Source organism: Octopus bimaculoides, chromosome 3 (genome assembly GCF_001194135.2).
Source record: "Octopus bimaculoides isolate UCB-OBI-ISO-001 chromosome 3, ASM119413v2, whole genome shotgun sequence".
In the NCBI taxonomy this organism is placed as follows: Eukaryota; Metazoa; Mollusca; class Cephalopoda; order Octopoda; family Octopodidae; genus Octopus; species Octopus bimaculoides.
The window spans coordinates 149,807,430-149,820,988 of record NC_068983.1 but is presented as its reverse complement, the minus strand read 5'-3'; the positions used below and the strand labels follow the sequence as shown (position 1 = coordinate 149,820,988).

Below are 13,559 nucleotides of genomic sequence, written 5' to 3'. Positions count from 1 at the left end.
ATATATCCATATATGTATGTATATATATATACATATATGTTTGTATGTAGATATGTATGTACGTTTGTATATATATGTGTATGTATATATGCATGCTTATATATATATATATATATATATATATATATATATATATATGTGTGTGTGTGTATTTATATGTACATATATGTGTATATGTACACATATGTGCTTGTGTCCAAATGTGTGTGCGCGTGTGTATGCGTGTGTGTGTGCGCGTGCGCGTGCGTGTGTGTACACATACATTATGTAGGTGATATTTTCAAGCAAGACGTTACAATCGTATCTGATTCTTCAACTGCCTAAATTCTGTATATTTACATATATTTACTAGTTTACTAACATTTATCAATGGTTTCACCCACTGTTTTGATGTGTCATTTTCTATCATTAATAAAACTATCGGTAATTTTAACGACACGATTATACTAGTTTATATATAATGTACCCCATTGTTTGCGAATGTATTTCACTTCCTTCTGTATATAAACATCCTTCTCGTTACCTTTGTCCACCAGTACCAATGCAAACAGTAACACACTTACTCTCCCTTTATGATTTTTTGCAAACAGTGTTATTCAAAGGCATATAGGTGTAACCCCTATGAAATGAGATATCAAAATACATCCGGCAATTCGTTTATTTAACACTGACTCATACGGACGCTATATCTATCTTCTTGGTAGTCTCTTTAGTCCGTGGAAGACGATTACCTGTTTTATGAAAATATTATAGCGGAGAAAGATTTGACAAAGAGACAGTCCCACTCTCGCGACCTCAGGGGTTAGGGTCCACTGACATGAAAATCGCTGCGAACGGTGGCTTCTCCGGCCGCAGGATTGACAAAGTCCTCTTCAATGGCCGTCTTAGGGACTACGGATTCGGATTTCTTCTGTGGGTTAACTCCCATAGCTTTTCTCATAGCTGAGTATGGTTGCAAGGCAACTGATTTTAAGTCAAAGTTTTCCTTCTCCACTATATCTATCAGGAAATACTAGAGTGGATACTGGCATACTTGATGTAAGACATTTTAATTAATGAAAATTACATGATAATAACGTCAACATCCACTATTTAAACGAACAATTCTAGTAAAATTTTATTGATTCAAATTAATTAAATATGGACCGTTTCGCAGTTTGGTGATCGTTCCTCAGAGGAAATATGCCCGATTTTCTAACCGAATCAATTACATTGAATATTCAGTTGATATAAAGCAGTCACGAATTAAGTTATTTCAAAGTGAATGGCTTAATTTGCCTATTTGTGCTTTAGATGGCTCGTCAATTGGTGAAAAATATATAGTATTTTATGTATGGGCAGAGTGTGAGTCAGAAAGAATCGAACTAAAACTAAATATCAGAAAAAGTTGGTGTAGTAGGAAATTATAAAAATACAAACACGTTTTGTCTCTGCTCTCGAGGTACAGGTAAAAGACTGAGGAAACGTGATTGTTTGTCAACAAGCTGCGAAATGGCCCATCGAGGTTTCTCCCTTCTTTTTTTTTTTTCTGTATCTTAAAAGCATAGAAGGAATGTGTTTACATTCTTATAATTTTCTTTCACCGCTGGGGCCTTAAATATATCTGTGAATCCTCATATATAGAAAATTACACTGAGGAGATACTTGCCCACAAACAATGGATTTTTATAATTATATTATGGGTAAGATGCGAAACAACTGTATGTAATTTATATTTAATATTTAGTATTTATTATATTATCTTATATTATTATAAGAATATAATATAATATAGTATTATGCTAATAAATTTTTAATTTTAATTTTTGAATTGGCAATTGTTATATATATCTCCCTTTTCTATTCATATGTATGTGTGTGTGCGCGCGTGCATGCATACATGTATGTATGTATGTATGTATGTATGTATGTATGTATATATATATATGTATGTTTGTGTATGCATGTATGTATATATGTATGCATGTATTCATGCATATATGTATGCGTGTGTAAGTATTTATAGCTGACTATCGAGAGATAGATATTTAAGTATATTATTTACACTTCATCACTACTACATGACTGCACCACCTGCTATATAGCCTTAATAAGATGTAATGGTGTAACTGGAGTATCTTTTATCATAAATCTGCTGAACGGGGACTGGTCTAACTCTAAACAAAAACGTCATGGATATGGATTTAGTCATTTAATTTTATATTTCATTTTGATTGAACAAGAATACAGACATGTAACAACTTACTAAATTAGCGTTCTAGTAGTTATAAACAGTTTATTACCTGCTGTCGTCTCTTGAGAAGCTGGACTAATGTTCGAGTTACTTTTGTAACCAATAGAGCTCTCTTGGGATTCGATAACACTTGAAGTTATGCCTTCGAAACTGCTTGCAATGCTCAGTGACTGATAATGGGATCTTGTACTTGACTGGAAAACTTCAGATAAACTGCTCGCTTTTATGACTGAAGTCATTGGTTCATTAGTAGTTTCAGGCCAAAAACTAGTATCATCTGGAGTCGTATATTGTGAATTAATTGTATTAGAAATAGCTTGAGAGAGAGTAAGAGATAAAGGTGGTGTAACTTGAGATGGACTGATAAAGAAAGATGGCGTGTCTTGAGGAGGATTGACAGACAAAGGAGGCGATGTAACACTCAGTTGCTCTGTTGTAAGCATTAACGTTTCACTGATAAACGATGAAGTTTTATCTTCTGTGAAACTCACTTGAGGAGAAAATGTAGAAGTTTCGATTTCCTGCGCAACTGTAGTTTGCTGTTGCAATGAATTAGATGTAGAAATGTCCGACGAATCATAAAAGTTTGAAGTCAAGTGTGTAGCAAGCAATGACATTGAATCTGAAAAGTATAAATAAAGATTAAAATAAGAAATAGTGATAGCTGCAGGTGGCCGAGTCGGTAAGCGTCAGAACAACCAGCAAGTGGTTTAACGCTTCGTATTTTGTTACTGGTGCTATTTCATGTTCTATTCTCAAATATCTAAATCTCCTTGGCTCGGTCTATACACGACCAGTATGGCAATATATAGGTACTACAAAATGCTATTTTTCAACGCTGTAATTAGTAGCTGCGATGTAAAATCAATGAGTAAATTGTTTGGATAAGTTACTTGCGACAGACCTATACAGTAGGAAATCAGATTTTCATCTATTTAATGCTTCAAGAAGGGAAATAAACAAAAGTCCAAGGAAGTTTTTGGACCTGAGAAAATGTTTAACATTTAATATTGTAATGAATCATATTATTTTTCATTAAGAAAAATGCGAAACAGATCAATCAATTATATATATATATATATTAATATAGGGAATTGAATAACAGTCTATTGGCCAAACAGTCAATGACTCCTCATCGGGTAGAGGAAATTATAATTCTGTTTGGATTAAATGAATGCGTGACATCATAAAATGTAACAATGCAATGAATAGTAATATTAACAATAGTAATTCCTTTCCCAATTTAGTTTGAAATCTAATTTAAAGAAATATTCATTACAAAAGAAACAGACTAGCTACTTTATTTCAGTTTCCATTTGTGAAATTGTGCAAAGGCTTTGAAATCTCTTTAATTTCTGAAATATGGTGAAACATATTGTGACCCTAACTGATTGTAAAGTACTCCACCGAAGTTTTCCAAGATTTTTCGTACCTAAATCGTGTTGTGTCGTACGTTAGAGTAATAAGGTGCTCCATGTCATTCTTTTACTTATCATATCTCACCTGGAAGCTTGCATGGCTGAGTGGATAAGAAGTTCATTTCGCAATAAGAGTCATAGTTCGAATTCACTTCGCAGCATCTTGTGTAAATGTCCTTACCATATCGTCGAGTCAACCCAAGTCATCTGCATGAAATTGGGTAGATGGAAGCTGCGTGAAGTTACTTCGGATGGACTGTATCTGTAATTTAATAGTTTAGCCTTGTCGCACATTTCCTCATTGATTCAGCCTAAGAATTGCATTAAAGGATACTAGTATCTGCGGAATGCAAGCAGGATGCTCATCGTCGAAAACGACGGAGGATCCATCATAACCCACCCGATAATCCTATACTGAATCACAAACACAAGATGGAAATGATTTTAGGCGATATAGATCAAGCATCGAGAATTTTGCAACCAACAAGTGTCACTTAGGATATTTTTTCTCGGTGATAAGTCACTCCATGTTTTTACCAAGGAAGATTCCGAATAAATAAAACGACGGAAAACTCACCTGTAAAATTAATTTGTTGGCTATCGATACCAAACTCTGGGTTATTCAAATTGTTATAAGATGTTACGAACTCGTCTTTAATAGATTGCTCATTAGTACTGCTTCCATTGACCGAAACTTCGAAGTCAACAACAACACTTCCTTCACTGCAACCCGCAAAAATAATCCATGATTAATGAATTATATTATTAGAGAGAAGGGGAGGAGAAAGAGAGAGGTGGGGGAGAAGAATAGGATTTGTGATGTTTATATTTTATTTTTATCAAGAAAATATTAGCAAAGTAAATGAAATGATAAATATTTTAATAGGAATTCAAAACATTGTTTCAGATTCGGCTTACTGAAATGTTTATTTTCCTCTACAAATTCTTGTTTTTAGGGTTAACAATTATAATAATTATTAGCTTTCTTAGGTATAAGGCAATGCGTTTAAAAAAAGAGCAGAAGGAGAGTAAAGTAGGCGGATGAAGAGAGCTTACTTCAAGCGTGAATCGAAATTGTTCCGAGGACTCAGCTCTAAGGTAGGACCACTCTCTTATATAGTACGCATAACAAATTACAAAATAGGTTTATGACAAGTGAACATAGACGAAGTTTCATTACGGTTTTGCAGCAATTTAGTCTTATCCCTGATTTCTTCTGCTAATGAATAATCAGCTATTTCATCCGCGTGGCGGGGGGGGTATTCAAGTTATGGAGATAGGTTGGTACACGATATATTTCACTTATATTTTTCTGTTTTGTTTATTTATTTTCTTTTTTATGTTATTTAGCTTATATTCATTTAATATGAATGTTTTACTGCAGTTATATCGCTTATCAAACACTAACCGTGAGACTGAACATTTTTCAGGAAGAAAATGTACTCATGAACAATGAGTAAAGAACATCGAAATATGTAAGACAAACTGTGCATTTTATGTGTGTGTGTGTGTGTGTGTGTGTGTGTGTGTGTGTGTGTGTGTGTGTGTGTGTGTGTGTGTGTGTGTGTGTGGTTGTATGTATGTATGTATGTATGCATGTACTTATATTCATGCGTGGGTGGCCTAGTATTGCACTTCCGATCGTGAGATCGTGGCTTCGATTCCTACACCGGGTGGTGCGACATCTCACGCATGGCACACCGTGTGCCTGTAAAAACAATGTCAATTTGATTCAAGGAGTTTGCTTATGTGCAGCACAAACATTCTATTGCTATAAATAAATCATCTGTGCAAGTTGTTTAGCAAGAAATAGCAGAGCCGTCTTGATAGGATTTTTATGACTAGGGATGAGTCCGTACATTTAGAAAGGGAATACGGGGGGATAAAACAATGGCGTTTATTCAGAATCTACTAACGCAATTTGTAATTCTGAAATAAGTGATGCATGCACGGTGACCTTTTGCTATTGGCGATAAATAATCGAGCAACTTATTGCTATAGGCCGGGATCAACTGTACCTTACATTTTATGCATTGTGTTCGCCATAACATACAGAAGTGATTCAGTTTTGGGCCATGAAGAGGAGAAGGAGAAAGGGAGGATAAAGAGATAAAAAAGAGAAAGGGAAGATGGAGAAGCAGGATGATATCTATGTTTTTGTTTTTTTAGTCTACCTCGGGAGGGTAATCATTTTGTTAAGCACCAAAATATAAGTCAAAATCGCCACTCTGAAAAAATAGGTATAATGTCATGTCTAGGTACTGGTGCTATGTTATGGTCTTGAGGAAAAACTAAATCCCTCCTGCACAAACAAACAGTTAGCTTAACATATTGAGTTGTCGAATGAATTCATTCGTTTTTTTTTTCTCCAATGTTATTTGAATAAACACAGAAAATATTTTTATTGCTGTGTTTCATGGTTTTAACATTATTCTTCCCTACACCTTTAGTTTATCATTTTTGAAATTTGAATAAGTTCTACCTCTTTTCAGATATATGACGACGGAGCACCAAGTAGAAAAAATGAGCATTTTCGACGCTTGCTTCTCTTCGCTTTCACTCAAGGTTCCAGTGCTACCACAGCTGCTCTAGACATTTGTGCTGTTTATGGAGAAGGTACTATTACTGAAAGAACTGTACAGAAATAGTTTTCACTTTTCAAAGAGGGGAAATTTGATCTTACAGACTAACCGCGTTCCGTCTGACCTGTTCAGTTTAATCAGGATAGATTGAACCAGCTCATTAACAAGGGTCCACGCCAGTCCACTTAGGAATTGGCCCAGAAGATGGGATGCTCTCATGATACCGTCACCCGTTAACTTTCTTCGTTAGGTAAAATCCAAATGCTCGGTGCATTGTTGCTAAACGCTCTGAACCGTTTACTCGCCCAATGCCAAGATAATCATGAACACAGAGATTTCTTTACCACATCATCACAGACGATGAAAAATAGTGACTTTACGTCAATATGAAGTAGAGGAAAGAATGGCTGAGTCCCAACAAGCCAGCAATATCTCGAGCCAAACCAAAGCTGCATTCATGCAAAACAATGATGTGTTTGGTCGGATTGCTCTTCGCGACAGAAAAAGTTGATATCCAGAAGGTGCTATATCAGGGGATACGGTTGGTGCAACTGAGCTCTTGAATAGTATTTTTGGACAAATTAACCACATAGGTGCGAGCGTTGTCGTGTTGAAGAAACACGCCGTGTTCCCGATCCGGTCGTTTTAGCTGGATTGCTTTTTTGAGCTGTGCATTTACAGAACGTAAACTCTGCATTGACCGTGTATTTGTTTTCAAGCATTTCATAGTGATATAGCACCTTCTGGATATCAACTTTTTCTGTCGCTCTCCCATAATCTACGAATAGTTTCGTACACCAACGATAAGGAGCTGAAAACGTGCTCAATTACTTCGAGTCAAGACTCGGTGATTTCTACCGTCAAGACATTGACAAACTATGTTAATAAAGTAAATGGAAAAAAAAATAATAAAACGAGTTTATCTGACAACCCAATATAAGGAGAGGAAGAGAAAAACTCTTCGTTGACTCAGGAAATTAATCAGCAGGTTGATGGTTTGTTATGGCTTTTCATCGTTGTTATAGTAAATAACTCACATTGTCGAAAGAGGAGCTGTGGCCAGGTTATTTAGAATTCGACATTATAAAAATAGTTGTAAGAAGACAGGTACGAAGATAGAAAATAAAGGGACACAAGCTGACAGCAGACTGCGGTAGTCGAAAATTAAATCTAGTTATAAGCATTCCAGTAAAATAGAGATGATGCTGACACCCTTGAAATGAGTTTCAAGTTAATATTGTTGTTGTTTATTCATTTATTTGTTTTGCAAAGTCGAAGCTGTCATTACATTTTGATTTTATTCATACACATAAACAATTAAGACATTGGGTGAAAATGTGAATAGTGTTTGACCATAACAACTTTGGTTATTTTAGATATAGAAATAATGTATAAACTACCGGAAGCCATGTATTCGTATTCGTTTTATGGAGCCTGCCAATTTGCTCACATCAAAAACAGCATTTATCTACAAAAAAAAAATATATATGTATATATATATATATATGTCTGTGCATATATTTTATATAAAGTCCACTGAAGATAAACCAAGTGCATACCACATACTAATTCGTTCAAACAAATGAAGTTTTACATCACTCCTAAAATATTTGGCGCTTGGAGCAGAAAGAACATGATCACATCTCAAGTTGCTGGTCGTCCCACACACACACACACACACACACATATATTTCATGCACACACGCAGACACGTATGTACAAGCAGATCAAAATATGGTTCTTATAGTACGAAAGTAAAAAAAAAATGGAAAACAATTTTTGCGGCTTTCAAGAAACTATAAACAATAACAATATTAAAAAAAAGAATTAAATGAGCTAAGAACAAAATTTTCTCAAGGAGGAGAAAACAAGCAACAAATCAGAAATAGAATTTAAGAAAGAAAAGTAAAAGGTGAAGGAATGTTGTTAATGACCGTCTGTCTTACCATCAGCATACCAGTTCTGGAATAAGGCCTTATACCACATTCATGTTACTGCCATTATGTTTAATGTAATGAGAATAAAAAATATATATATAGTTAATTAATAATGCCTTGGTGAGCACCAGGGACAACTTCGGACATGTCTCGATAATATTAGACTTCCTTAAGGCGGCGAGCTTGCAAAATCGTTAGCATGCCGGGTAAATGCTTAGCAACATTTCGTCCGTCTTTGTTCTGAGTTCAAATTCCGCCGAGGTCGACTTTGCCTTTCATGCTCTTGGGATCGATAGAATAAATACCACTTGAGTACTGAGATCGATGATGTAAAATGATAGTTCTTGGGTGATTTTAGCAGAGTTCACTCTGTTGCATGATTCCAGATCACAGTTCCGATTACCTTTCGATCCGCTTTTATTTATTTATCTATTTATTTACTTATTTATTTATTTATTTATTTATTTATTTATTTACTGATGCTCGTGCTTGGTATCAACTGCTTCAGTTTCCCCAGACGAGAGGCTTGCAAACATCGTTAAAAATTGTTGTGCATTGAGCATAAACGCCGAGTCAAGTGTGTAACAGAATACAGCCAGTCAGTTAACACTTGAATGACCAGCTTAGCTGCGACTTTACGGTTGTCTGGATAGTCGATTAATCGATAATTAGTATAATATAATTCTTATTCCTGTTGAGACAACTGACATTCATGACAGCGAGTAAACTAGTTAGCTTACTTATAAAACACTCGACTGATCAGTAAACTGTAACTTGACGAAATCCATATTTGCTAAATATAGGATATATATATATATATATATATATATATATATAATACACCACACACGCACACACACATAATTGAAGGAAACAAAGGATTATCTCACTCTTTCTCTCTTCTTCTTCGTTTGTACATGCACACAAAGACACACCCACACAAACACATCTTCATTTCCTTTAATTATATAGATTCGTGAGTAGAATAATGTCGCTAATATAACCGCCAAGTGGAACTGGCTGCTAAATTATAGAGAGTTATATCAAATGATCCTGTCAAGAAGGTAATTTCTTTATTAAGTTATACCTTCAATTAAGTCGGTCATGCACCAAGCTGGATTGGTATGCATTGCATAAACAATAATTAACAACTGGTGAGTAAATTATGTCCACGTTTATAAATAACAGTTTATCGCCACAGGTGATCCAACAGTTAATCTAATAAATAACCTCCAAATAGATTAATCGTTGTTTTGTTGAAAATGATTGATATTTATGTGTAACTGTGTTTCCTTTATATTTCAGTGGAAAAACAATTTCTTTTCGTTCTAAAAGTGCTGTGTCTGAACTTAAAATAACGAGAGATAGGAATTAACAGATTCATTGCCAGGTTTATCGAAAAATAAAAGTGAAAGAACCTATCCTTTCGTGAAAAAGGAGGCTCAAAAGACAGGCTTCACTAAGATGAATAAACGTTATTGCCTGAGTCAGTGAGCTATATGTGACTCACTTGAATTATATGTGAATCAAACCCGTCTTCAATTCTTCAAAAATGTTAATCATAATATTTCCTTTGACCATACACAAACCCAATTTGCATAAGCGAACAGTTATGGAATTGATCCCAATTGTGTCTAATTTTTATTTTATTGACCACTGAGGAGTTACTGAAACTTGACCTCGAATGATATGAACTCAAAGTGTTAAGTCAAGACCAACTACTGCAATGATTTTACTTTAATGTTTATTATCTCTATCACTTAACAAAATTAGTCAGGTCGATATACGGTTTCCAGTTCTTTTGTCAAGTTCCTTGGACAAGCATTTCTATTTGCGTGTGGACAGCATATTTAATTATATATCAACTCGGCTTATTTGACTTTAAATTAGGTACAAAGCTTTGAAAAATAACCGTCTATAAACTAATGCCATAATTAAAGGAAGCGTTTGTCCCTGGTTTGCTTAATGCCTTTTTCTTTTAAATTGATAGAAGTACGTGTTCTTTGATTTCTTGTGCTCTGTGAAAAGATTATCTAATGAACTGCCATTTTAAAGAGGATTTGATCCAACCACTAACACGTTGGCAAATATACCGATATTTCAGAACAATCGAAGTTTATGATTCAGCTCTGATGGAACATTCTCATTGATATATATGGGATATTCTATAGTAATTATGGAACTTGATGAACCAACCCCCAAATGACTCTTTTCTCTACTAATGAACTATATATTGACATTTTTCGAATTACTCCAGAGCAAAGTTTTGTAAGTAATGAGGTATAGTTGATTGAGCAAATTCATTGTTATTAGGGATTATTTTATTGACCCAAAATCTTTATAAAAATATTTAAAACAAAATATTGTATACTTACAAATTCCCATACTCGTAACTCAGCATCTTTATACTGGGATGTTGTCTTATCGAGCAATTCCGGTTGCCAGACAATTCCGGATGTCAGTTTCACGGATGCATTAAATTCTTGAGAGAAGTTTATTATATGACTGGACAAGCTACTAATATACTGACTGCTTGGATTACTTGAAATCAATATCCCAGATGTGTATGAAGTCCAATCAATTGTGTTACTGAGAGTAAGTATTATTTGGTCTTCAGATGTAAACTGCGTCAATAGCTGGCCCGATTTAGAACTGGTGATACTGGGGATAATTGTAAGCTGGCTGGTTGCAATTTCATTTTCAAAATACGACATCAAGATACTTCCAGAATCAGTAAAACTTTCGCTGGAATCCGCGATTAATTGGCTTGAACTTACTGTGTAATCATCTGATGTGGAAAGACCAATCTCTGCTGAATTTATGGATAAAGATTCACTCATTTGATTTGTAGGTAACGTTGTAAAGCTATTACTTGTGGAGATGGTTGTCACGGATAACTGGTTTAAAGAAGGATTTAGATTGCCAGAGCTCCATTCTTGTATAAAATATGACGATTCAAGTGCTGGCTGGAAAGAAGATTCACTAAAATTATTATTTAAAGAAGCTGTGCTAGACGTAATTTCTGATGATTTCATGAATTCTGTTACTAACGTTTCGAGATACGAAAAAGCTGTTTTCGTATCAGAATAATTTTCTGTAGTGTAAGTTATCTGATGGGCTGTTTGTGATGTTGATATGTCTTGATCTACTTTAGAACTATTGAAATAAACACTGGTAGGCTGAGTAGTTAGCATGTTAGTTAAGGAAACCGAATGGACAGTAGAAAACAGCGAGGAACGACTAATGGCGGATACCGATGGTAAATCCACCTGATTAGAAACATTTGTCCCTGTATCACGGTATAAACTGGATTCTAAAGAAACGTCCAACGTTTGCTTTTGGTCCTCCGAAAATAGTAATGTTGATTGAGGAGTTAAAACCAATGATGATGATGATGGTGATGATGATAATGATAATGATGGGGATGATAGTAATGCTAAAGATAAGACGGAGGAGGCGAAGGATAAAGACAAAGAAGAGGGTGGGGAGAGAGAGAAGGAAGAAGTCGTTTGTGAAAGAAATAAAGAAGAAAAAGGAGTGAGAATAGAAGTGTAATAGGTCGGTTCAAGTGTAGTCGTCAAATGACTTTGAATGGTTGTGTCTGCATGTAATGAAGATTCGGTGATAGTCGTTTTATATTGCAGTAATATACTGCCGGAAAGTGACTCATTAATTTGCACTGGCAGCGTTGCTACATCACTGCTGTTTAATGCTACAGTCTGTGCAGAACTGAGTTCTATTCTCGGAGTGCTTGCATTGAATACTTCTTCATCGCTGAGACTGCTTGCAGAAAGACCATCAGTTGACGGAGTTGCACTTCCTGAAGAAGTTATATTTCCTTCAAAAGTAGTTGGGAATAAAGTTTCAGTTACATGATTTTGTTTTGTTGAAATCTCCGTCGGTAACCACGTGACCAGGTGATATTCTAAAACGAAGATAAAGAGATTGTTTAAACATTAACAATAACAACAACAGCTGCAGTACCAACAACATTAGTGAGAGCCTTTATATAATTTTTCAAGATGTTTAAAAATAGTAGCAAAATCTCCCTCAAATCGTAACGTTTCGTTTTAAAAAAAAAAGAAGTATGCATTGAATAATGTAGTTCGGAGAACACTATTTCAGAAAAAAAAAAGGGATAAAATAGGATAGTCATCGGCTTGATTGTCTTTAATCATAGATCTAATCCTTTGGGATCAGCATGAGACAAAACATCAATGAAGTGAAAAACGAACAATTATAAGAGGAATTGAAGTTAGCTTGTTATCCAGGGAATTGTTTTAAAATATCATAACTGAGACAGTAGTCATCATTATACGTGTAGCATTGTGCTAAGAAACGATTGTTATTCTCCGATAAACCATTTATTGTCATGAATACGGCAATAAATCTTAATAATTATAATCAGAAAAATCAAGCTTTTCTTTAATTAACAAATGGGTTATTTTATAAAGTAAGGTATTTCTCCGAACGTTATAACGGAAAACCTGGAAATAGAGATAACTAGATTGTGGAGTATCACACACATATTACGTAAAGTATTGCCAATGAAATAGATAATAAAAAATCACACCGTTTGGTAGTACAGAGAAAACAGGTAATAAAAATAAGAATATTGAAATAATAATAATCCTTTCTACTAAAGGTACAAAGCCTGAAGTTTTGTGGGGAGAGGACTAGTCACTTACATCGATTCCAGTGTTTCACTGGTACTTAATTTATCGACCCCCGAAAGGATAAAAAGTAAAGTCAACCTCGGTAGCTTTTGAACTCAGAACGTATAGATGGACGAAATGCCGCTATGCACTTTGCCCGGCAAGCTAACGATTCTGCCACCTCACCACCTTGCTGCTGTTGCTGCTGCTGCTGCTGTTGCTACTGCTACTACTACTACAACTATTACTACTATTACTACTACTAATGATAATAATAATAATAATAATAATAATAATAATGATGATGATGATGATGATGATAAAACTTTTAGCACAATGCCAGCAATTTCGGGTAGGGGCTAAGTCGATTGCATCAACTCCAGTGCTCAACTAGTACTTATTTTTTTAACCCCGAAAGAATGTAGGGCAAAGTCGACGGCGTCGGAATTTGAACCCATAACGTAAAGGCGGACGAAATACCGCCAAGCACTTTACCCGGCGTGCTAACGATTCTTATTTCTTTATTGCCCACAAGGGGACAAACAAGGACAGACAAAGGTATTAAGTAGATTACATCGACCCCACTGCGTAAGTGGTACTTAATTTATCGACCCCGAAAGGATGAAAGGCAAAGTCGACCTCGGCGGAATTTGAACTCAGAACGTAACGGCAGACGAAATACCGCTAAGCATTTCGCCCGGCGTGCTAACGATTCTGCCAGCTCGCCGCCCCAG

The 13,559-nt window shown here is 35.3% G+C and overlaps 1 protein-coding gene across 1 annotated transcript in view; it reads right to left on the bottom strand.

The window, feature by feature from the left end:
- Positions 1–13,559, bottom strand: part of LOC106876666 (uncharacterized) — a 143,397-nt gene that overhangs the window by 110,972 nt on the left and 18,866 nt on the right. Inside the window, exons 4-7 of the mRNA XM_014925299.2 lie at positions 10,546–12,095; positions 7,634–7,701; positions 4,229–4,374; positions 2,283–2,855 (exon numbers count right to left, since the gene is read on the bottom strand). Of these exons, the coding sequence (XP_014780785.2) occupies positions 2,283–2,855; positions 4,229–4,374; positions 7,634–7,701; positions 10,546–12,095 (2,337 nt within the window). The remainder of the gene's footprint in view (positions 1–2,282; positions 2,856–4,228; positions 4,375–7,633; positions 7,702–10,545; positions 12,096–13,559) is intronic.